The 26,353-nt window shown below is 45.6% G+C and overlaps 1 protein-coding gene across 3 annotated transcripts in view; it reads left to right on the top strand.

Moving 5' to 3' along the window:
* The window catches only part of BRINP1 (BMP/retinoic acid inducible neural specific 1), a 174,138-nt gene that overhangs the window by 94,602 nt on the left and 53,183 nt on the right, over positions 1-26,353 (top strand). For all 3 annotated transcript variants that reach the window (XM_019454028.2, XM_019454025.2, XM_019454026.2), the window contains 3 exons: positions 14,601-14,791; positions 22,104-22,273; positions 25,600-25,705. In XM_019454028.2, the coding sequence (XP_019309573.1) occupies positions 14,674-14,791; positions 22,104-22,273; positions 25,600-25,705 (394 nt within the window). In that variant the 5' untranslated portion in view covers positions 14,601-14,673. The remainder of the gene's footprint in view (positions 1-14,600; positions 14,792-22,103; positions 22,274-25,599; positions 25,706-26,353) is intronic.

Genomic DNA, 26,353 nt, shown 5'->3' with positions numbered 1-26,353 from the left:
ATGAATGAATAGACCGGAAGTCATGGAGCCAACGGACCATGATGAGAGACACATGGTCATTCTTTTCTCAATCATTTCAGAACTTACTATATTGCCAGGCCTGCAGCTAGGTGCTAAGACTATTCTGAACAAGCATCCTTTCCAACCCCCGCCCCCCATTCTCATGCAGAATGAATCCTGTAACAGAGACAGAAAGAAGTAAACAGGCAGTTTCGGTACACGTTTTGCTTGGGGAAGGGCAGTGTGCTCTTGATGAGTAAGAACGCCTGGAGGTCACAGAGGGTTGGTATATTTGATGGTGCTTAATAAAGAATAAGGGACTGGGAGGAGATTAGGAGTCAAGAAGAAGCTGGCAAATTACGCAGGCAGGACAGGTCACGGAGGTCATTCTACTCAGAATTAAGAGGTCTGGGCTACATTTTAGGGAGTGATTCATCTCGCAATGTTCATAAAAATGTAAGGGAAAGGTGAAGGTGGGTGATATTAATTATGAACGGGTCCACGGTTGACATTTGACTAGAGTAAGGACAGTGTAACAGGGGAAGGAGCAGGGCCTCTGAAGTTTACCTGTGGTCATGAGACATCTTGAGTAGGAATCCAGAGAGTGTCTGCTGTATTTTGTAGATGGTGGAGACTCATTGACAGCTTCCCAGCAAGCTGAGCCATGAGCCAATCCGCAGTTGGAAAAAAGGAGTTCTCGCCGTAATATGTGGGAGAATTGTAGGATTGTCGAGTGGAGGCAGGGGACCCAGGTGGGTGGCATTTGCACCTCTGTGTGTCTTGACTACAAATCTTGTGTTTTCTTTGTTTTCTTTTTTTGTTTTTAATCTCAAGAGTTCTTTCCCTGAACTTATTAATTATGCTACTGGTTGGACAATGGAAAAATGAAAGTACAAAGGTGTTAAGGATAAATTCCAAGACTCTTCACCTTTGAGGCCTCAGTTGCCACCTCTGCCTACATGTGGAACAGGGTGCAGGCGTAAATAGAAACAGGAAGTCATAAATGGAAACAGGAAGTCGCTACGACTTGGAAAGTTTGGAAACAGGGTCCTCAGGCAACTTGCCAGACTCCAGGAGGGAAGTATTGGCAGTGAAACGTTCTGATCGTGGGGGGTGCCTAAAAACATGAGTTTCTCGGTGCTGGAAAGGAGAGATCCATTCATGAACTCATTGATTCTGCCTTGATTTATTTAAGAATTATTTATTGGGCACTTTGTAAGTTCCAGGAATGTACAAGAGCGGGACAAAAAGAGATACACTTTCTGCCCCATGGAGGTTACTGTCTAGTAGAAGGGATGATGGTAAAATCACCACGCAAGCACATCACTGCCAGCTGTGTTCAGTGATCCGGGGGACCAAAGCTGGCTGGGGGAATCAGAGAAAGATTGCTGTAGAAGTGACCTTATGGCTGAGGCCCAGTACATTGAAAAGCAGTTTACCAGAAGACAATGGAAGAGACGGCAGTCCAAAGGAGGAAAGGTAGTAGTAAGGTAGAGAAGGTAGGAAAGGAGACTGCAGCGGTCCTTCAGCCCTGGGGTCCTCTATTTTACTCTGCAAGGGTCACCCAGGAGTTTGTTACAAAGGCAACGGCAAAAGGCCACTGAGGTGCCTCAGTCAGTTAAGCGTCTGACTTCGGCTCAGGTCATGATCTCACGGTTCAAGAGTTCGAGCCCCGCGTCGGACTCCGTGCTGACAGCTCAGAGCCTGGAGCCTGCTTTGGATTCTGTGTCTCCCTCTCTCTCTGCCCCTCCCCAGCTCTGTCTCTCTCTCTCTCAAAAATAGATTAAAAGAAAAAAAATTACAAAATATATTAAAAGATAAAATGAAGATGGTCATAACTATCTCATAGGGTGGTTTGTGAGTATTAATACAAAGCACCTGGCTCGTATTAGGTGGCCAGTATTATTTTGGCTCAGGCATATGGATCTGAAGAATCAAGCATGTCCGGTGTTGGAACATCGGTATATTCATGGCTGCATGTAGGGATGTACGTAGATAAGAGTCTGCATATGAGAGAGAGGGGGTGAGGCTTCTTTTGGAAGGCTCCACGTGAGCTTACAAAAAGAATGGTCTCTGGGCCGTGGCTTTCGTAGGAGGTGGCCATTGAAACATCTTCATACCCAAGAAAAGTAACATTTGCTAGTCGCTCATGGGGACACCAAAAAAGAACCAAAATGTCATGTGATGAAGAGGAGCCATTTTTTATGTGCTTCAGGGGAGAAAGAATTCAAATCTTGAATGGAGGGGTACCTGTGAGATAGACCAGGGGCTTTGCATCTCTCAATGTGTTTTGGGAGTACCATCCAGCTAACTCAAAGCAAAAAAAAAACAAACAACTAAGTAGGTAACCTCTTCCGTATCTGTCACCTGTCACCCTGGTGCTTATGTGACACTAACACACCTGTCAGTGATTACAACATTACTGGCTCCTGACTGAAACATTTCCAGTTTAGCTGGGCATCCAGAAGACAGTTCCTAATGTTCCAAACACACTTTTGTCTTCTTGAAACTCCGTGGGTCGCCTAGTCAGTAAATACAGCAACAACAACATTTTCCAACCACCTCGTGAGTTCTGAATCCCTCCTAGAAAGCATCTCTGTTCAATCAGTTATTCAGATTCTGCTTTGAAAGCTTTGGACAGGGACCTCCTTAATTCCCAGGGCGTCCTGTTCTCTTCTGATTAGTTCTGTCAGTCAGAAGGAGCTTGCTGTATTGAGCGGGGCTTTATCATGCTGTCGGTCCTTCCTCGTCAATCGGGTTATAGCCCTCAGAGCTGTGTTTTCATGGCCTTACAACTCATCGGGTTCCAACAACTAGGGAAATTGGTGGAGTCTTTCTTCTTCTTGGGCTGTTTGGGCAATCAGGTACCTCTGGAAATGCCTTAGACCCTCCCAGATGATGTGTTGTTTTTTTCCCCCATCATTGCGTGTATTAATTTAATTACCTTGTTTAGTCATCAAATAGTAAATTCGACTTGAAAAAACATGTTTATTTTCTTAACTCAGGTGTGATGTGGGCATTTAAAAAAAAAAATCAGCTCCTTTCAATCTGTATTTAAGTAATGACTTTGTTATTTAGGTTTAAAGGTGCTGCAAACAGGCTGTGTGAGAAAACATCCTTGTTTTCTAATTTTCTTTGGCCCAGTAGTTTAAAAACATTTTTAGGGTAAGGGAATCTTGTTGTCAAACATACACACATGCACGTGCATGCACACACGCACACACACACACACACACACACACACACAGAATTTACTGACCTATCTGTTGGAGTAGCTCAATCTATAAATCTTTGATCTGGCCTCCCTGATTATTTCCTTAAACATGCATTATTTGGCCAAGTCAATGGGTTAAATCAGGGTCAGCAAAATTTTCCTGTGAAGGCCAGATAGTAAATATTTTAGACTTCGTGGGCCCTGTGGTCTGCTGTTGCAACTACTAAACTCTGTCACGTTGGCCAAAAGCAGCCATAGACAATTCATAAACAAATGAATGCCATGGTGTTGCAATAAAAATTTATTTACAAAACAGGCAGTCAGACACATTTGGTCTGTGGGCCATAGTTTACTGACCTCTGAGTTAAATCTGGTTTTGAGGACTTTGGCTCATCTATGTTGAATAAAGGATGGTTTTAAATCCCTAATTCTTGACATAAAACCCGCAATTCAGTGAATGTGCGTTGAATGAATTGAAGGAAAAGCGATTTCTTAACTAGTTTAAAATAAGGACAGAGAAGTTTTCTATTATATAGGGAAACAGGGGAAGGCCTTTGGGGAAGGCTCTGAGATGACATCTTGCTCGCCAATACCCAAATATTTTAACAAGGAAGCAATTGGCAATTAAATGCAATATTACTTGCTGGGGAAGTTGTTCATTTTTTTTTCTCATAAAAATATGCACCAAAGGCGGAAGGAAATGAGCAGAGGTCTGGCTGTGCAAAACCTGGGTTTAAATCCAGGTCTGGTACCGACGGCTGTGTGTCCCTGGGAAAATTATCTTCCCTCTCAGACTCTCCGTGTTTCCGTCTAAAGATTGAGGGCCATACGAAGACGTTATCGTGGTCCCTTGGAGCTCTCAAATTTTGTGGACTGAAAGAGAAAATTCATATAATTGCAATGTTTAATGGGATTTATGATAATTGGAAAATAATTGCTGCTCCAAACTTTTATTAATCTATATTTAGTTATGAGTCATGCTTTCACAATAGATGCTTTGGAAATAAGCAGAGAGACAAATTGAGTAAACAGAATTTTAAATATTTTATTTATATGCAGTTTGTATAATCCCTGGAGCCCATGAGCATATTAAGATCATTTAAAATATCCATTAAAAGTTATGTGTTATGCGACAAACTCCCCTTTTAGAAAGCCTCGCCAAAGGATAAATAGCTAACATTTATTGAGTAGCTACTACTGCCAGATTAATTGCATTCATTAGGTTTAATCCTTCCAGCAACCCTACAAGGTAAGTACTAGTATTTCTGCTGCACCGAGAGAAGCTCAAAGAGGCCGAGGAATCTGCAAAGAATCACCCAGCTGATGAATGGCTTTATGCTCGTTCACGGCCAGGGCTTTCTGACTTTCTGACACTGTGTCCTTACGGGGTGCCGTGACATCTTCACAAAGGACCTGTTTTGTGGCCCATTTTCTGGTGCTCAGGGGAACGAGCCATTTGCTTTTCCCTGAGACCTTCTGCAGAGCATCGGCACGGTGGTTTGGGAGCACGTGCACCTGTCCTTCGCCGGTGTGGTCATGCCGGAGGGTGCAGAGGAGGGGAAGGCAGGGAGAGGCCAAGAGGACCCAGGCAGAGAATCATGCCATTGGACTTTCTGTCTCCACTCCGGCACGGGTTTGCCACATGGCCATCACTGGCCTGGGCCTCAGTTTCCCCTCCTTGTGATGGTGATGGCAATACTCTCCCTCCTTCATGTTGCTGGAAGGATAATGTGTGTGATGACAGAGCTTTGTAAAGGACCGAGTGCCCTATAGACCCCACACATTGGAGATGATGGGCTGGGGCAGTGGATCAGGACAGAGGACGCTGAATCTGAGATCAGGGACCCAGATTCGAGTGCCGCCTGCCAACAGTGGCTTTGGCCAAGTCCTTTCTCTCTTGTCCTGAGTTGCCTCAGTTGTGAAATGACAGGAACGTCCTTGGCTGGTGGCTCCCAAAGCCTTTCTGCTCTGAGTTTGGGATGTTTTGGCACAGAGATTGCCAGGAGATTGAGGCTCAGGAGATTGAGGGCATCTCAGGAAATAAATAAGCCACTTGGAGTACATAAAGAAGTGCATTCTGAGCGGCTTCTGCCCCCAGTGGATTCCCATAATCCCTACTGCGCCCCCTGCCCTCAGTCACAGGGCTTCATGAAAAACCCCACTTGCTTTTCAGGAAATGGTCTGTTTATACAAAAGTTGGGCCATTCCAGTATGCCTGTTGTGTTTCTGTCTTTCCTTCTCAAATTTCTATTCAATGAGAAGCCTGTAGCTCCATTCTGAGATGCTTCTCCTGGTTTCTCTGAACTTTATTCCCATCTGAGCCTTTACAACTGCTGCTGGGTTGGTATACAAATATAAATGCCATTACTTAAGTGAACACATGTTGGAAAACAGAAAGGATTATAGACACATCGTAAGCAAGGATTATTTTATTCTCCACAGTTAAGTCAGCGTCTTTACTTGTCATTAAAATGAAATTGTTCACAGTCGTGTTTTCAGAGCGCTTTTATATTTTTTCCCTGTTCTACCTCTCTCACCCTCCGGCACCAAATTGCCCCAGAGATCCACTTGGATGCCCCGATTCCTCAACTGCCCTCTCACTTACGTTGTGGGGCATAGAGACAACAGGGGATTTGTCTCGGATGCCCTGGTTGTTAAGATGCATCATTTCTGTTTCACATATGCCCTTGGTTTCACCTTTCCCTGAGGTAGCTAGGGATCATGCGGGGAGAGATTGGGAACAGCAGGCAAGAGAAATGTGATCTCTCTCTCTCTCTCTCTCTCTCTGTCTGGCTCAGTGACTTCTCCTCACTCTCCTCCTCTGCAATTCTCCTTGCTCATCTCTGGGGACAATTTGTTGCAAGCAGGGGTCCCAGATCCTCCCACCCATCCCTCACACACTCAGAGGTTCGTTTTTATTCCACTTCCAAATGATTAGTTAATGCAACCAATGGGATTCGCCACCCGGAGATGAACACCGTAATCAGTTATGCCATCAACAAACATTTATTGGCGAGACTGTGTCTATAAAGTATTCTAAAAGGTATCTAACCCTGGATTAAGTCAGAGCACCAGAGAGCTACGTATTTAGACTGTAGTATGGTTGACTACAGGGAATTGCTGTAGTGGATGATGCTTCTGGAATACGCACGCGGCTGTCTTGAGCCAGTCATGCATTGGTATATCACCGACCAGCATCAACTAGGTGCATCTCTTTATGAGAAACCATCGGGGACGTCTGTGTCTTCTTGTACCTTTGGGACATGTGGCAGATGTGTGTTTTTCCCACAACTGTGAACAACTGCCCTGTTGTCTTCTTGACTGTATGGCTCCTTGGGCTGTGATTCCCTTTTTCTTTTGGCTGCAGGGAAGCTCAGAGACATCTGTAGTCCACTTCTATCAAGTGTTCAGGACATTACAGAATGAAGTTTCCGTGCTAATTCTAACGAAGCTTTAAAATAAAATATTTTCTTCCCTTTATTTTCCCATTTTTCTGTATTTTTAAATTTACATGGTATGTGTTTTTGAAAACCACCTCCAGCTATTTCTGCTATGGAATCAGATTCAAGTAAAACAATAAAAGCTGCAAAGCATACTCTGTAAAGAAGAGTAAAGCAAGCCTTCACTCTTCAAAAACCATTAGTAGCCTCGATTCCCTAGAAAACACTGGGAGAAACTCACATGTATCCAACACTTATCTACTGGCCACCACCAGGAGATGGTGCTCTCCTCACAACCCCGAGAAGTCGGAATTGTGACCCCCCCCCCCCATTTTATACATGGGTGAACAAACAGGAGAATGTTATGCAATCGAAACGTCATTATGAGTGAGCCTCTGTAAATAATCATAATAGAAAAATACCAAGAGCAGTTTACAGCTGTCCAGACCCTGTTGCAATCGACCATCATTTCGTTGATCTCTCAGCACAACTTGGGGAGACAGGTGGTCTCTGTCTTCATCGCACATACCAGGAAATTGCCTGCCTGCCTCCCTCACAGCCGTTTATTTTTTTTTAATGTTTATTTTTGAGAGAGAGAGACAGACAGACAGAGCATGAGCAGGGGAGGAGCAGGGAGAGAGGGAGACACAGAATCCAAAGCAGGCTCCAGGCTCTGAGCTGTCAGCAGAGAGCCTGACGTGGGGCTTGAACCCACAAACTGTGAGATCATGACCTGAGCCCAAGTCGGACGCTCAACCGACTGAGCCACCCAGGCGCCCCTGCTTCACAGCCGTTTATAAGCTGCTGGTCTCTTTCTTAAATTCAGACTCACTCTTTTCTTTTTTCTTTTCTCTTTTCTTTTCTTTTTTGTTTATTTATCTTTGAGAGAGACAGAGTGCAAGTGGGAGAGGGGCACAGAGAGAGAGAGAGAGAGAGAGAGAGAGAGAGAGAATGTGAAGCGGGATCCGGGCTCTGAGCTGTCAGCACAGAGTCTGATGCAGGGCTCGAACCCACAAGCCATGAGATCATGATCTGAGCCACCCAAGTGCCACCCAGGTGCCCCTAGACTCACTCTTTCTAATAGACTTCACAAGGATCAGATCCCATCTATCCCAGAAGTGGTACCCACAGGTAACTTGAAAAAGAGCATGATTGTTTCAGCTCCTTTCCCGCCTTGTGATCCACCCACTGTCACCCAGCTTCCCATTGGAGCCTCTCCCAGGACCGGAAGCACAGTGACAATATCGACAGTAACTTTAACAGTTTATCGAGGGCTCGTTCTAAGTGCTGTGTTTCATGATTTAATGTGACGCCGAACCCACCCCTCCGTGGTAGATATGCTCCCCCTGATGACATCCACACTTCAGAGAGGGTGAGTAAACTCCTCCACAGTTTCACAGCTAATTGGTGGCAGAGCCAGGTTTTCGTTCAGGATTTCCATCTCCAGCGCCCAGGCTGAGAGACGCAGAGCTGAGGATCATCTAATCCAGTCAGCTTATCTCCCAGGAGAGTCAACACCTTCCCAAGGGCACAGAGCCAGTCCCCTGCCAGTCTCACAGCCTTTTCTCCTCTGTGTGTCATTGAGGACGTGTGTGTGTGTATGTGTGTGTGTGTGTGTGTGTGTGTGTGTGTGTGTGTGTATGTGTGTGTGTATGTGTGTGTGTGTATGTGGGTGTGTATGTGTGTGTGTGTGCGCGTGAGTGTGTGTATGTGTGTGTGTGTGTGTGTATGTGTGTGTATGTGTGTGTGTGTGTATGTGTGTGTGTGTGTGTGTATGTGTGTGTGTGTGTGTATGTGGGTGTGTGTATGTGGGTGTGTATGTGTGTGTGTGTGTGTGCGCGTGAGTGTGTGTGTGTGTGTGTGTGTGCTCGCGCCCGCAGGGGAGCAGGGACTGTAGAAAGGAGGCGGAGGGAGGAGTCCCAGAAAGGCAACGCTTAGCTCTACGCAGAGAGCTTTGGCCTTATGGTTTTCTCTCCAGCCTCATCTTAAATCTGCCATCCTGCCCTTGGTCTTCTTCATCCATCCCCTGCCTCTGATGTCACCCGCAGCCCCGCCCCCTGTCCCACCTCCCACTCCCCCGGTGGGATGGGCCTCGCCACAGCCACCCCATGCCTTCCATCCAGGGTCCTTTTTTAATCTCAGTCTAATTGGTTTGCCTGCCCTGCTGAGATGCTTAATTGGGCATAAGCGTATTCCACGGATCCTGTACCATTGTGAGGTCTGCCTTCTGCTCCGAAGGGAATTTGCTTGCTCTGTGGGCTCAGAAGGAAAGATGTAGTTTATGTTGTGCTCAATGCACTGAGAACTTACATGAAATTGTTCCTGGGCCAGCAGAGCAGTTAGACAACAAGACAAGCAAGGCTTTCTCACTTTCCTTTATTTTCAACCTCTTTCCGTCTCTCTTTTGTAAAGGTGGTTTGTTGCAGTGAAAAGGGCACTGCGTTTGGAGCCATGAGCCCTGGGGTCTAATTTCAGCCCTGCCAATCATTTGCTCTGTGATTTGGGGCAAAAAGCTTAATGTCTCTGAAATTTAGTTTTCCTTTCCATGAATTGTGGGAGTTGGATTTGACGACTTCTATGAAAGGAGTCATAGTGATGCTCTCAGAACAGGGCTCAGGGTGCCTGGGTGGCTCAGTTGGTTAAGCGTCTGACTTTTGGTTTCGGCTCAGGTCACGATCTCACGGTTCGCGAGCTTGAGCCTCGCATTGGACTCTGCCCTGGTGGTGCGGAGCCTGCCTGGGATTCTCTCTCCCTCTCTTTCTCTCTGCCCCTCCCGCATTCTTTCCCTCAAAATAAATAAACATAAAGAAAAAAAGAACAGGGGTCCTGTGGGCCAAATCCAGCCAACACCCACTTTTATGAATAAAGTTTTATTGGAACATGCTCCTACTCCCTTGTTTATGTATTGTCTATGGTTGATCACACTTCAAGGACAGAGCTAAGTAGCTGTGACAGATAACTTATGGCTGCAGAGCCTAAACTATTTACTCTCTGGCTCCTGTTTTAGAACCTAAATCAGATTGTGTCATTGCTGAAAACCTTCTTTTGACTCTACACGTTACTTGGGATTTAAAAATAAGACATCTTTACCAAATCCAACATAGCCTTTTAAAATCAATGCCTACTCTGCCCTACATTTTAATGTTACTTTTCTCTTCTCGCCCTTCCTTTTATCTCCTCTCCTATACTTATCTGCTCATGTAGGCCTGACTCCTTCATGACCCCTAAACCTGGCAAACATTTCTACCTCAGGACCTTTGTACCTGCTATCCCTTCTTCCTGGACATTCTTCCACCAGGTGGCCCCATGTTCTCTTCTTCATTTCCTTCAGGGCTCTCCTTTCCTGTCATCACATCAAGAAGGCTATCTATATAAAACCACATTCTCACCCTACCCCCGGGGATCCCGACTGCCTTTCTCTGCTTTATTTGTCTTCACAGCCTTTCTCCCTCTCTGACTTGTTAGATTTGGCTCTTTATGATCAGTGCGCTCTCACTAGAGCTTAAGCTCCTTGATATCAGCTAATTTGTTTATTGCAATACCCTCAGATCTGGAAAACACAGTAAGTGCCCAAACTTTGAAAACAGAAATCAACTGTTTCAGCTCTAATGCTATTTAAATCTACTTCTGAATGGGTCTAAGTGCTATGAAGCTCTTTTACTTCAGTCTGCTATGGACAAAGGTGTAAAATTTTAGAATCCTGTAACCAGTATGGTGTTTGCTCCAACATTTCTGCGATGGCCACAGAGTCGCATGAATTCATTCTCTGAATGTTTCTAGCCTTGATTGTGGGCCAGTCAGAACAGAGTTTATAGACTGGAATCTAATAACGTGGTTTGGCCCACAAGGCCCTTCATCGTGTGGTCACTGACATCCTCTCTGTCTTTACCTCCTACCATTTATATTTCTCTCTCATACACACCCCTCTCTCGCCAACCGCCTCATCCTCCATTTTCGCAGGTGGAGTTCATTCTTCTGGAAACACCCTTTCTCTATCTTTGGCTGTATGTTCTCATCAAGACTGAGCTTGGGGGCGCCTGGGTGGCTCAGTCGGTTGAGCATCCGACTTTGGCTCAGGTCATGATCTTGTGGTTTGTGAGTTCGAGCCCCGTGTCGGGCTCTGTGCTGACAGCTCAGAGCTCGGAGCTTGCTTTGGATTCTGTGTCTCCCTCTCTCTCTGCCCCTCCCCCCCCACTCACACTCTGTCTCTCTGTCTCCTTCAAAAATAAATAAACATTAAAACAATTTAAAAAAAAAAAGACTGGGCTTGTACAGGAGAATTCGTTGACATCCCCACTCCGGCCCCAGCCCTTTGTACAGGTTGGGTCAGGCACCCTTTCTCTGACTAAAGTTACTGTTGCAAATAACACAGCATAGTTACGTAGCTTTCATAATCAGGCACTTTTGTCCACTAAGATGGAAGAATTCCTCAGGGTCAGGAACCCTGTGACGCTAAACAGGCCGTGCCTAGCACAGAGGCAGTGCCTCATAATCATACCCCAGCTGTTGACCTCTTGCCACATTCCTGGCTGTGTCCTACCGGGTCACATGCATCCCCCCACTTAGGCCTTGTGTCCACCCTGTGAGGAAGGAGCTAGGTACTCAGCATCAGCTTCTTACCTAATTTTTTCAAGGAAGCAACCAAGATGGCAGGCCCTGGGTGGGTAGCTGGTGGGCATCAGAAAGATGTAGAGGCTGTGGGGAAAAAAGGAGGGAAGGAAGGAAGGAAGGGAGGAAGAAAGGGAGGGAGGAAGGAAGGAAGGGAGGGAGGGAGGGAGGGAAGAAGGAAGGAAGGAAGGAAGGAAGGAAGGAAGGAAGGAAGGAAGGAAAGAAGGAAGGTTGGGAAGGAGGGAGAAAGGAAGGAAGGGAGGAAGAAAGGGAGGGAGGAAGGAAGGGAGGGAGGGAGGGAAGAAGGAAGGAAGGAAGGAAGGAAGGAAGGAAGGAAGGAAAGAAGGAAGGTTGGAAAGGAGGGAGAAAGGAAGGAAGGGAGGAAGAAAGGGAGGGAGGAAGGAAGGGAGGGAGGGAGGGAGGGAAGAAGGAAGGAAGGAAGGAAGGAAGGAAGGAAGGAAGGAAGGAAGGAAAGAAGGAAGGTTGGAAAGGAGGGAGAAAGAAAGGAAGGGAGGAAGAAAGGGAGGGAGAGAGGGAAGGAAGAAGGAAGGAAGGATGGAAAGCAGGGAGAAAGGAAGGAAGGGAGGAAGGGAGAGAAGGAATTGAGTCATGGGCTTGTAAGTTGATGGTGGGGTTGGCATTATTCCTGCGTATAAATACTAGTTCTATGGTTTTCACATTTTACTTCTCAGTATCTATATTAAAAGACTGCTATAAGAATCGGGATACCAATTTGCCACTCTCAGCCCTACCACTAACTAGCTGTGTGACTTTTGATACATTGTCAACCTCTCTGTATGTCAAGACAAGTTAGCTTTGAGGAATGTAGCCATATCCACATGAGAAAAAAATCAATAGTCTATGGTCATAACTTATTATAAATCAAAGTGATTATATATGTACATATATGTGTAGGTACATATATATTTGTTTACTGAAGTATGACTATGTTTCTATGCATATATATAACTTCATAATTACATGTGTATATAATTTGATACATTTCAGGGGAACCCTCATGAAGAAAGACTCTTTTCCTTAGAAACATGTGATGATCCTCGTTGCCTTTTGTTGGTCATCTCTTGCTGAGTAGCACATTCCCTCCACAACTTAGTGATTGAATACAACAGTATCACCTCAGTTTCTGTGGGCGGGGCACCTGGGCGTGGCTTGGCTGGAAGCCCTTGCTGCCTCCCTCCTGTGCTTAGTGGGCTTGAGGCTCATCTGGGGAAGGTCTGCTTCCAGGTTCACCTGTGTGGTTGCTGTTAGGATCCAGGTCCCTCGGAGGCAGACAGAGAGAGACAGAGCATGAGCAGGGGAGGGGCAGAGAGAGTGGGAGGCACAGAATCCGAAGCAGGCTCCAGGCTCCGAGCTGTCAGCACAGAGCCTGACGCGGGGCTCGAATTCACAGACCGTGAGATCATGACCTTAGCTGAAGTCGGACGCCCAACCGACTGAGCCACCCAGGCGCCCCGGGACAGTTGCTCTTAACCACATTTCCGCCTATCTAAGCCCATGTGGACTTTGAAACTAGGCTTCAGATATGACTTCCTCTCTGAAGCTTCCCTAGAGAAATCTGTCCTCTTCTGTGTCCTGTAGTTCTTGATTTACAACAAACTGGAAAGTGCTCATCTTCCCTGCCTGACCGTGAGCTTCTTAAGGATGTGGGACTGTGGAGTGTCGATCCCCCTCCTGGAGACATCATACTTTTCACTTAGTAGGTGCCCTGCAAGGGTTCACTGAGTGCAGCTGATTAACTTAATAAGTACTTTGAGCTGACTTTATTTAGAATTTGAACGGTGTCACGAATTGTGAACAGAGATTCTATAAGCAGGCATGAACCATAAGCTCTGACGTTTGGAAATGTATTCCAACTTGAAAGCATTTTTTTTCAGACCCACATTCCTCTGCTTCAGGGGTCAGACTCCACCGCTGAGTTACAAGGGTGTATTCTGGGGTGATCCCCCCCGCCCCCGTTCGGCTTCTCCTTGCTTCGTACCCCTTCCTTCCTTCATCTCTCCCATCTTGTGGCAGGAAAGAGAGACCTTTTCATTAACCTCTGGTTCCCATCATTTATCTAGGCTGACCTTACCATCCTCTTGGCTGGTCTGTTTTTCTCAAGGGTCTAGGAGCTTGTAATTCAGGAAGACCTGGTGGTTCCAGAAGGAGCTTCATCTTTGGGAGGAACAGAGATCATTATTCAAGCAAAACCAACCTGAACCAAGGCCCTTCAACTTTCTACTTGTATTCCGTTTGCATGCTTCCTGTTCCTCGTCCGTGAACCTTTAGCGATTTTCATGTCTGGGAATTTGTGAGAAAATATAGTTCTAAAACTGGCTTCCACATTGGATTAGTACCTGGCAGTTTCCAAAGGTATTTTTCACACCCGGTGTTTCGTGTAATCTGTACGCCAGCAATAAGAAATAGATAATGTTAATTGGATTTTGTAGATAAGAAAGTGCAAGTACAGAGAGGTGGCACACTTTGTCCAAGATGACACCACATAGTCTGCAAGAGGCAGAGTGAGATCCTGAGCGAGACTCCCGGGTAGAAGCCTCTTCAGTCTTGATCTCCTCATCATTAGTGAAGGGAAGAGTGGAAATTCTCCCACATGGTCTTCGAAATACAGCTTTATTTCTTGCAAACAGTTCCTGCTCCCTGAATGCATGTGAAAAGCGTGAATCAAACTGAAATCTGGGCGGATTATTGGATTCTGGAACCATCTTAGGGCAGGTCTCAAGTTGCCTTGTGCTCTAGATCTTGCCCCTTGTTAAAGAGCCTTCTTTTCCTCCCTGTCTTCCTCCCTTCCTTCCCTCCGTCGACTCATTTGTTTATTCAGATGGCCAGCATTCTTAGGAATCCTACCATGCAACAGGCACCATGTACCTAAGAAAGTTCCATCTCTTACATAAACAAAGGCAACTCTCTAAACAACACCTGAAGCTTAATTATTTCCCCAGATTAGACCACATTCCAAAGGAACTAATACCATAGTCAGATTAAGCATCCCTTAATGGTTCACAGTCTAGCAAGAAAGTTGGAGAAGCAGCTAGGCAACAATGATTCTTGTATCCTGATGCTCTGTAAGCAACATGAGAACACGGCCGTGTCTGTCTGGCCTACTACGGTATTCTGGTGGTGAGAACAGTGCTCAGTAAATATTTGTTGGCCGAAGAGAACCGAGGGCTCCCGATCTAAGTATGATTTGACAAATATTAAAAATAATTGCCGTCACTCTCTCACCCAAGGAGCAATGCCTGGATGGGATGGTTGGATGGACTTTGCCTTGGGGGGCAGAGGCGGTAAATTGAGGCTTCTTGCTCATCTCTCTTGCCCAGGGAGTTTGCCCGTTGGAAGGTGAGGAACACAGCCATCGAGAGGAGAGACCTGGTCCGTCATCCAGTGCCCCTCATGCCAGAGTTTCAAAGAAGCATCCGCCTGCTTGGCAGAAGACCCACCACTCAGCAGTTCATCGATACCATCATCAAAAAGTACGGCACCCACCTCCTCATCTCTGCCACCTTGGGAGGTAGGTTGGCAGCTCCTGGGCCATGGCCTTGTTCGTGCCTTGGGGGTCTGGATTGGAGGGGAGGTTGGGATGCCCTGGGATCCAAGCCAAGCTAACATCTCTGCCGCTGTACGTCACTCAAACGCATATAAGCCAAACTGACTTGGTTGCTCTGCTCATTTCAGAACCCTGGGTTCCATTCCCCGGGACAGTCAGACTTGAGTTTACTAACTTTTGTAGAAATGCTAACTTTTGTGGCTTCACCTTGGAATTAGCTCTATTCTTCAGGGATGCTTAATCTGACTATGGTATTAGTTCCTTTGGAATGTGGTCTAATCTGGGGAAATAATTAAGCTTCAGGTGTTGTTTAGAGAGTTGCCTTTGTTTATGTAAGTCTGCTTTAGGGACTGATAACTTGAGGTTATCATTTTACAAATAGGGTATTATTTGTATGGTTTATGGGCTTGGAGGAGGTTAATAGGAAAGCTGACCAATTGCTTCACGTGGCTTTGCCTTACCTCTCCATCCCCATCAAGTCCAACCCTTAAGAGAGGAGGAGAGAACGGAGGAAATACATTTTTTTAAAGAGGGGGATATGGTAGAGACTAGTGTATTTTGATGCTTATGGTTCTTGCCCACGTGCATCATTTTATATTATAAGGTAAATCTCCTCGCACATCAGTTTTCTGCCATAATGACGAGGGCCACTAAATTTTGAGAAAGCCTCTTTGGTGGGGAAACGCCATGCCTCCTGCTCAGGGAGCTGAGAGGTTGCCTTTAGATGTGACCCTTGCCCGCTAAGCAAGAATGGTGTGTTGATGGAGGCGGGGTGGGTGGACTGAGGTATAATTAGAACATTCGATCTTCTCCTTCAGAGGCAGGGGGAGCACCAGGAGCTGGAGTGGCGGGGACAGACTCCATGGGAGAAGGAGCCGTGTAGCTGGCAGGAGCTGGCGAGGCACAGGGGAGGTGGCAGGCGCTTTCTAGGCTGAGCGCACAGTATGCATTGTGAGGAAGCCCAGATTAGGAACTTGGTGATCACGGGGGTGTGAGGGGAGGTTGGGCAACTTCATTCATCCTTACAGTGAGAGGAGCCATTGTGTATTATCTGCCTGTAGTAGGCATGCATCGTACATCGCCATTAGTCCCCCAAATCTGCAAGCTAAGTCCAATGAGCTCCATTTTCTACATAAGGAAGCTAAGAGGCAGAAGGGGTGTGGCTAGTAAGTGACAACGCTAAGGGTTTTTTGTTTGTTCGTTTGTTTTTGTTTTCTATTTATTTAAACTAAAAACAAAACAAAACACAGTTCACAGTTTACCCTACATTTTTAACTTTGGGCTTTCTGTCCACAAAGCCTGCATGTGTGTGTGTGTGTGTGTGTGTGTGTGTATACATATATATATATATATATATATATATATATATATATTTTGACTCAACATCAGTTGAGTCCAATCCAGACCCCCTCTTTAACCAACTCATTCACCTCCCCAATCCACCCGCTCCAAAACCCACCAACCAGCATGGATCCATTGCCTGATGCTACTCAAATACTAAGTAGGACTTTGAATGTTAAATCATGTAGTATAAATTGTATTTTATTGTGAAGTGAAAGCGAAATCACTTCTACACTGAGTGTTTCATTAAGCTACACCCCTTTTCCTTGAATTTCTCCACCTCCCATTTTACTTGAATAAATATATATATTTCAACCTATTCTGTTCTTTAATTAGAAACTGTGTTCTGTCCGAGTCCCTGGAAATCCCCAATAACAAAGACGTTTCTTTTGCTGTGAAATATATTTTTAATTTCTCCAAGGCGGAGTAGTGAATTATTCACGGAGCCTTGTTCCTCTTCTGTTTTTACAGCACAACATTTTAAAATATGCAAAGCTTTGGATTGAGTTCTAGCGTTGGACAGCGGGCCCTAACTGTGCCCTCGGTCACCGTGGAGGAGCGGGGAGCGGGAAGGGGAAAAGATTTACTGTCGATTGAACACAGTGTGCCAGATACTGCATGAGGTCCCTGGTAACATCATCATTTCGTTTACTCGATCGTGGAAAATTGTTTCTTGAGAGCCTCCCCGTGCAAGGGGAGAGAAAGGGAAGGGGTAAGTTGTAGTGAATGGAAGGGCAGCTTCTGGAGTTTGCGTGCCTTGGTTCCACACCGGTTTGACATCACCTGCTCCAAGCCTCGGTTTCCTCTCTTAGAAAGAGAAACAACTAAGACTATTTTCTTCATGCGCGTTGTGACAATGAGATAAAATGGTGCGTTAAAGTGCTGAGCACGGTGTTTGGACAAACAGGTTGTTGCTGTTGTTGGTGTTGTTTTATTATTCTCACTATAATTATTGTAATGTAGTGGGGCTAAGGAGCTTGGGGATTTGGGATTCGAGCCCATTCCTACCACTCACCAGGTGAATAGGAGACGTTGAGAAATTCGCTTTCCTGTCTGGATATCAGTTTTCCTGCCTAAATACAAGAAGGTGCAGAAAATGTTATTCTCTGTAATTTTTCCTAAGAACACCGTGTTCATTTAGAAGAAACCTTCTGATAAGCTGTTAGAGGTGTCAGGTGAGCTCCTAAGGGCATACTCAGACAACAAAAGATGATTCTTAAACTGTCACATGTAGGACAAGTAAATGCATTTATTTGGCTCCTGAGGGAGAGAGAAGGGGAAGGAAAGGCAGTGAGAAAGAGGAAGTGCAGCCAGTGGGAGGGCTGACACACGGCACTTCCATGGGCTCCTCAGGTTGTTGGTGAACTTGATTCATCTCATAAAGTACTTGGTGTGAGTGATTTCCTCATGGAAGGTGGCAAGGGGGAAAATTGGTCTGAGATGACCCATGGGGATGCAGGGGTAGGATAGCATTTTCCCTTAGCCCCTCTGAAGATCATGTTTTGGACCAGAGGAAACCTCTGGGAGCCTGAGTGATACGTGGAATTAAATTGGCATGAATGGGGGTGCACGCCTCCCCATCGACAGATACGCACAAATCCCCACCTAGACTTGGATGCAAGTTCATCTACACGCAGACGTCCATGCATATGTGGTGCACACTTGCAGACACACTGGGCTCAACGCCTATAGGTGCAGTGTACACATATGTGTGTGTGAGGTTGCACACGTTTGTGAATGCGTGCAGATTCCATGAATGTCTTTTTATGCGGGAGGGCTTATGTTTCTGTATGCGTGTGTATGTTTGTGTGTATATTCGTTATTCCCCACCCGGCATTTTCGGAAAGCTTCCCTGGGCTGAGAGAAAGGCTGAGGGTAAAGTCACAGGGACTCAGCAGGAAAGGATGAGAGATGCCCCAGAGGGTCCCAAATCCAGACATCTTCCTCCCCCAGTGAAGAATGGTATCCCCTATATACTCGAAAGGTGAAAGGATCGGCTCCCGCCCCCTCCCCATCCACTGCGCGGCTGAGTCTCACTGTGTTCCCCTCCGAAAGCTGCGGTACAGACAGAGTGAGGCAGATCCCCTGGAGGCCAGAGACACAGAGGAAAGGCCTGTGTGGGGTGAAGAGGCAATTTGCAGGAATGCCCAAATGGGAAAGCAACTCTAAACAGAGCATTCTCTTAATAAACAAGAAATTAAGTCTTAATAATGCAGCAAGAAGCCCATTAACCCCTCTTGATCTAAGGCTTGCTTCTGCCAGTTTTCAGTCCAAAGGGAGCTGGGCCTGTTCTACCTTCTCTTGCGCGGGCTCCTTGGAGAGCCTGCGCTTGGAATATTTATTCCTGTAAATGTGCTCTAACTTCCAGCATATTCACGTATTTAATCATTTACCTCTCCGCCCGCCTATCTATTCATCAATCCATTCAATCACCTATCCACCCATCCATTCATCCATCCACTTACCCCTCCCAGGATACCCGGACACCTGTTCTTTGTTGGGAACATTACAAAAGAATCCATAGAGGCCTCGTTCCACCAGGCCACCACCCACCGTCCTCGAATTCATTGTCTAATTGTATATAAGGTCATTTTTATGTCAGATCTATCCAGGTCGCTGTGGAGTCCAAAGGACAGAAGATCATGTCCTCCTGCACTACCCGCGAGCCTTCATGGGAAGGTGCAAACATGAGCGTCTTACTCTGAACTCACATTTAGGCTTGTGGAACCCAGAGGTTAATTTTGATAATGATGAGTCTTCTCATGGGGAGATTTCAGTCTAGTAGTTGAGGCAGAGACATCGCACAATAAATACTGTAGAATCAGATCACTTCCATATATATTTATTCATCCACAAGCACTCTGATCTTTGCTAAGCACATAATACTGGTCCACGTTGTGCTGGACAATGACAGTCAAATGATGGCAGCCTCTTACAGACTCCCTGACCTCACAGTGATTCTCCTCTAACAAAGGAGATAGGCTATTAAGCAAGTGATCACCAGGAAATGTGATAGGTGATATAAATAAAATAAAATAAAACAGAAACAAAAGAGACAGGAAGCACGTGGTTAGAGTTCTTGATCTCGTTTAAGTAAAGAGTGGGGGATTCGGGGAAGGCTTCCCAGAGGAGGTGTTGCCGTAGGTGACATCTGAGGGATGAGTAGAAGTTAGGCAGGAGGAAAAAAAGAAAAGAAAAGAAAAGTCCCAACAATGAGAGAACAAGGCACATTTGTGCAAGATAGAGCATCCCTAGAGAGTGGCGAGGAGGCAGCTGGAGAGACCAGAGGGTCATTCCACATTCCCAACAGGGAGGCAGGCACCCTTCTTCCAGGCCGCATTCCACTGTCTGTATCCCTCTACCTGTGCTGTCCGTCTGGTATATTGAAATGGTCCCCTTATGTCTCTGTCTCCCTGCACCAGCATTGACCAATTAGAAATAGAAGTGTGAGCCACATAAGCCATTTTAGATTTTTCTCACAACCACTTCTTTAAACGTAAAAAGAGAAAGGGGAGAAATCATGTTAATATATTTTATTTAACATGGCATATCCCAAATATTGTCGTTTCCACGTATAATCAATGGGATAAGCAATTCATGATGTATTTTAGTTTTCTTACATTTTAAGATTTTGGAAATCTACTGTGGAGTTCACACCTACAGTGCATCTCAGTTTGGACTAGCCACATTTCAAGGGCCCAAAAGCCACCCTGGTCTGGTGGCTCTCGTATTGGACAGCATACTTGTAGTCACTCAGTGACTCTAGAACGAGGACAATGTCTTATTTATTTGTCACCCCAGTGCCTACCAAACTGCTCAATGCATGCGTGCTGAGCTAAACTGAATGGACATGATAGAGAGTGAAAGACGGAAGGTGATGACATCTCCCTTGGGGTCAGGGTGTAGTGGGAGAAGGTCACCAGAAAGGTGATGCCCCAGTGGGTTCTGAGGAATGTATAGGAGTATTCCAGGTCTCTTACCCCTGCCGGAGGGAGGGGTAAGAGAAAGTGACAAAAGCTGGATAGGATTTCAACGGTCAGATAGGGGAGGGACAGAATGGCATTCTAAGCAGAGAGAAGCATTTGAGGAGAGGAAATCGGCAGCAATAAATCATGGAGACAGAGGGAATGGTTTGACCGGTGCTCATAGAGGGAGACAGCGGTGAACAGACTGGAGGGTGCATGTGGAGAACTGTGGACAGCAATGGAACTCAGTTCTAGAAGCAGTCATGGAGGGATCTGAGGCACAGGAATTAATCTGTGGGTCAGTACTGTGTGCCCTTCCTAGGATAATCACTGTCCTGAAAGCAACTTTGTTTGTTTGTTTCTCTTAAATTCAAAAAGCAATCAGCATCCTCGAGAAATTTCAGTTATCTTAGATATCAGACTTTTGTCCTCAGAAAGCATTGAGACTGTTGTTCTCTGACTATCCCATTTTATTGCAGGATAAACTTGATGCAATTGCATGAAAATGTATGAAAAAAAAGAAAAAAATTATTTTTCAGTAATCAAGTAACAGTCATCAACACTCCCATGGTACTCACCGTGTGCCAGGCAGGGTGCAGGTACTTTATGCAGTTAGCTAATTTAATCCCATGATAACCCTATCCCCAGTTCTGCCCATGGAGGAATTAAAGCCTAAGGTCAGTAAGTAACTGCTCGTGCAGGTAGTTCAGTCCAGGAAGGTTTGCCCCTGGAGACTGCTTTTTACGACGACTCTACACGACTTTGCTTGCTACAATGAACCAGACCCTGCTGGAAGGACCTTACAAGTATTACTAATTTATGCTTCTTAATCACTCTATGGAGTAGGTGCCAGTCCTTCCCTAATTTTGTGAATGAATAAGCTGAGAACAGAGACGTTAAGAAATATCCCCAAGTTCACTGTTCATAGGAGGTGAAACCAGACATAAAATGGTCGGATTGGTTTAGCAGGTGTTTCTGGATGCTTTTTTCTGAAGTTCTGATGAAACGTCTTGCTATCCAAGATAAAAGGCGCCCGAAGTTAGTGCTGTTAGTAATCTATGCACGTGTTACTATGGAAAACTTAATGGAATAAAATACGTGAGTCTGTGCATTCATTTCTCGCTCTCTGTTTTTCCACCCACTCTCTCTTTCCTTCTCTCGAATTCCCCTCTCTGTGCCTAACTTTCTTGCCGCCTTCCCTCCTCTCCGGAGGTAACCTCCTGTCCATTCCACTGACAGAAACACAGTGCCTGGCTTGCGGAGGTAATGAGAATATTTATTGATGGAATTAAAAAAACACTGGTGCATTACCTGTTTACTATCTACTATAAGCCCAGCCCAGGGCTTCTGTACAAGGGATAGGGCGCTGGTTAATATCGACAGTGTCTGATTTCACTGATCCGACTGTTTGTTTTTTCCCTCTTTTGGGCGTGCAGTTTTTCCTGCCTTTAAACAATGTCTTATCTCTCTCTGTGTCTGTCTACCTCTTTAGCCATCCGTCTGTTCATGTGTCCATGTATCCATCTGTCTAGGAAGGGGCAGCAGCAGGAGAAAGAGAGAAAGGGAAGGAGGAAAGAAAGACAGGGGAGTGAATAGTGGAGGACCTGGGTGAGGAGGAGGAAAGGACCATCCAGGGCAAGCCCATCATTTTACAGAGGGAGAGTCTGAGCCTCGAGGAGAAGAGGAGATGATACCGGTGAGAAGTATGCGGTGGGTTGGTAGAGGTTGGACTTAACAGCTGAGGGTCTTTCCATGGTCCTTGTCCTGATAGAATTGGGTGCTTCCAGCCACCTCTGCACTGTTTCTCCTTCACTATGCTCTTGATTTTCAGAGGCAGAAGGGAATTTGGGCAAAATTAGTGGGAAGTTCAAGGCTCTTTTCAGCATCCAGGCCCCTGGGGGGCGGGCCTTTCCTCCCACCCCCAAAGCTTGATAGGCTCCCTCCCTGAACTTCTTTCCTTTTCCATGCAGGGGAGGAGGCCTTGACCATGTACATGGACAAAAGTCGCCTCGACAGGAAGTCAGGGAATGCCACTCAAAGTGTTGAAGCTCTGCACCAGCTGGCATCGTCCTACTTTGTGGACCGTGATGGCACCATGAGGAGGCTGCATGAGATCCAGATATCAACTGGAGCAATCAAGGTAGGCTCGAGGGGGGCTGGGCTGAAGGTTCTGAGACAGCCATACTGCAACGCGGGTGTTCTGACAGCAGGTGGGCAGATACAGTCTCTGGCTTCAGCCATAGAGCGAACAGCGCCCCCTGCCGACCCCCCTGACTGACGCAGTCCAGTGCCTTGTAAGATCAGGAGCACTGTCTTTGGGGTGACCACATGCACTGATTTACTGGGGCAGCTCTGGCTATGGTCATGGCATAATAATCAACAATCCTCTCATTTGCTCTTAAAGTTCTCCCGTGTGGATGATTTTTAGACTCCCTTTCTAGGTGAAAAAACTGAAAGCTACAGTGGTTAAATGATTTTCACAGGGTCATAGAGCTAGCAGGAGGCAGCTTACAGATGCCTGATCAGTAATTCTTTCAAATTTTTTTAATATTTATTCATTTTTGAAAGAGAGAGACAGAGAACAAGCATGGGTGGGGTGGAGAGAGGGGGAGACACAGAATCCGAAGCAGGCTCCAGGCTCTGAGCTGTCAGTACAGACCCCGACACCAACCTTGAACTCACAAACTGCGAGATCATGACCTGAGCCAAAGTTGGACGCTTAACCGACTGAGCCACCCAGGCGCCCCAGTAATTTAAACATTTGTGTTTTCCATTCCCTTACTCACCCCTCCCCCATTTTACAGATGGGAAAACTGAGGTCCAAGAGCTAAAGACTTTTTTTGTTTAGGGTTATACAGCTAGAATACCCTAACAGGGACTAAAATTCGTCTCTGGACCAGGGCTCAGCTATTTCTGTAAAAGCCGGGTAATAAAAATTTCAAGCTTTGCATGTCATATGGTCAATGTTGCTGCAACCCAACTCTGCAGCTGTAACACAAAAATCAGCCATGGACAGTATGCAAATGGGTGTGGCTGTGTTCCAATAAAGTTTTATTTACAAAAAAGGACATCTGTCACGTGCTGACCCATACTCCCCTGCACCAGTGCTATTCAGTATACCCTTCCAAGATCGTAGAAGTGCCCTATATCTATGGTCAAGACAGTAGCCATTAGTCACATGGGTTATGGAGTCCTTGAAATGTGGCTACCAGGGAACTAAGTTTGTAAGTTTATTTCATTTAATTTGTGTGAATTTATTTATTTATTTATTTATTATTTTAACATTTATTTTTGAGACAGAGAGAGACAGAGCATGAATGGGGGAGGGTCAGAGAGAGAGAGGGAGACACAGAATCTGAAATAGGCTCCAGGCTCTGAGCTGTCAGCACAGAGCCCGATGCAGGGCCCGAGCTCACAAACCGCGAGATCATGACCTGAGCCAAAGTCGGACGCTTAACCGACTGAGCCACCCAGGCATCCCTAATTTGTGTTAATTTAAATAGCCACATTGACTAGAGTGGATCTAGACTTTCAGTTCAGTGCCTTAGAGCACAGGCATTAAAAAAAAAAGATTCTATTTCAAATGCAATAAATTCAGGAATTACCTTTATAAAGAGAATGGGGGGGGTGAATTTTGATATAAAGGATTAGTTTTTCTCACAGTTTCAGTGCAGATTTTTTGCATCTCACATTTTCTTAAACCAGATTATACCTGCATTCTACATCTCAATCTTCGATCCAATTTCTACAGACCAAGCCTTATATTAAGATTTTCAAAAATATCTCTGGGGAAAAAGTGTGTGTGTGGCAGGGGTTGGGGGCAGCAGGAGGCGGGAGGGGGTAAGGGGGAAGGCATTGAGGGAGACTCGGGCAGTGGAGTTAGAAATTGACCAAGCCAACAGAAAAATGAGGGAGGGTGTTACTAGGAGGGAGGTAGGCAAGAGAGAAATAAATCAGATCGACAAACAAAGAGCCAGCTTATCCCAGAAGAATCGCCTCCATTGGGGGGATTATGTCGTTAGGGAGCTCGGCACAGAAAGACAGATCTTTATGAAGCCATCAGAGTCAGAGTGAAGCAAGAGCCTGGTTTTCATTATCACCGAATGGTTCTCTCCCCCCCTGGATGGGATGTGGAATTGAGATGTGGAGGCTCTGTCGAAAGATAATCTTCTTTTGTGCACCCTGGAAATGCAGCCTCCCTCCTTACAAGGAATTTCTCAGAGAAATTGCCCAGAGGCCACTCAAGGAACCATTCTTACAGTACCACTGTCTTCCACACTCAGTCTGGGACTTGGCTGTTTCGTTTGCCATTTCTCATGCTATTTTAAGACCAGCTGGCTAAAATCGCCAGCTTTGTTTAAGACTAGCAGCTGACCCAGGTGAGGAAGTTCTGCTGGCAGCTTTTTTGCCCAGGGCATCTTTAGCAGAACGAACTGGTCGTCTTGAGCCTCAACCAATAACAACTATGTTATTATTTTGTACACACACACACACACACACAAAGAGAATAAATGGTTTAAAAAACATGACTCACAGACCCTCCATTTATATAGTTTCCTAAGTGCTAAAGGCTTCAAAAATATGATCTCTTTTACCTGTTGAGGTGGGTAAAAGTATTGCTACCATTTTATAGATGGGACCTTGAGGCTGAGAAAGGGAAGGTTTTGCAGCTGGGGGAAGGCGTGGCTGGCATTTGGAGAGTCACGTGGCCGTGTCACAGGTCACACCATTCCTGACAAGTGAGGCTGTGTCTTTACTGGATGCAAACCTCAAAACTCGCCCATAAATGATCTTGTGAAATTATGGGAAGTTAAGGCTAAAGGGATGAGAAGCCTCTTTTCATCCTATATCATGCTTACTTCAAGTTTATAAAACATCTTCTAGAAAACAGGGATAATTTCATCGTTCTTGCCTAATAGTGTATATGTACTCATCACAGATTATAGAGATGTAGGGTAATACGATGCCCATTTTTGAACATGTGCGAAGCGTCAGGCACTCAAACCCGTCGTGTCTTGTCTCACACCCTTCCTGGAAAGGATTTACTAGCTTCAGGTCGCAGAAACTTAGAGAAGGTAAGTGACTTCCTTAGGTCATACAGCAAATTCATGGCCCCGTTACGATTTCATGCTGGTTCTCCCGATTCTGAAGCACGTGCTTTTGAAATATACTATTGTGCTTCAACGTATTAATTCATATAATACGTAGAGTGACCTCGTGAAGTGAGAGCCAGGGAATGGGTCCCGCCTGTGTGCTCGATTGCTCTGCTATCCTGATGCCTGTTTGGTGATAGCCCAATGTGGTCCTTGCCACAGGCGAGGTGCCCAGGAAGTGGCCGTTGGCTCAGGCCAGGAGACTTTCTCTGCCGGCTTTGCTCTGCTGAGGGCTGACTCTGCGGGGCCCTGTCTCACAAGTCTCTGACAAGGGCACCTGTCTCACACCTGTCACCCTTGATGTGCACTCCAGGTCACAGAGACACGCACTGGGCCTCTGGGCTGTAACAGCTATGACAATCTGGACTCTGTGAGTTCCGTCCTTCTGCAAAGCACGGAGAGCAAACTGCACCTTCAAGGTAGGATGCCCGTGGGAATTGGAGACCAGAGAGGGGGACGGGGGGAGCCTTGGGATTTTGAGGAGGCATGATGTGGAGGCAGAATAAAGACGCAATAAAGATGCAAGACGGAGAAACCAAGGAAGACTACAAATATGGAACTTAGGACAGTTAGGACATGATGCCTTTTAAAAATGTTAACATATACAGGACATTAAATTCATGGTTATTAATTAGTTTTCAGATATAAAGTATGAAGATGGGAGCTTTATCTGATTATTTCGATGAAAATGTCTAAACAGTGTTATTTATAGATGCTCCAGACCTAATATATATTAAAGTTTCATATCTTGCTGTCTGAATTTCCTAGATTATTGTGTTTGATTTTCAATGTATTTTGGCAGGTGTTATTTGAATTCCAAGAGCTATAGAGCATTTTATAGAATTTTTGGTTCTAGGTAATCTTCTTTCTCCTTATTCATTCGTCGTCTGTAGTCTTTAATATATGTATACACACGTACATATGTGTGTGTGTGTGTGTGTGTGTGTGTGTGTGTGCTTTCAGCAGAGTTTATAAATGAGAACACTCAATGCTGACAGGGTGTTCAGAGACAGACACTCAGGCACTGCTAGTTAAAAATGCAACAATTAAAAAAAAAAGAATGCAAC

This window comes from Panthera pardus, unplaced genomic scaffold, assembly GCF_024362965.1.
Source record: "Panthera pardus isolate Hobbes unplaced genomic scaffold, ASM2436296v1 HiC_scaffold_20, whole genome shotgun sequence".
NCBI classification, from domain to species: Eukaryota; Metazoa; Chordata; class Mammalia; order Carnivora; family Felidae; genus Panthera; species Panthera pardus.
The sequence above is the reverse complement of the archived record's forward strand: the minus strand, read 5'-3'. Positions and strand labels throughout refer to the sequence as shown.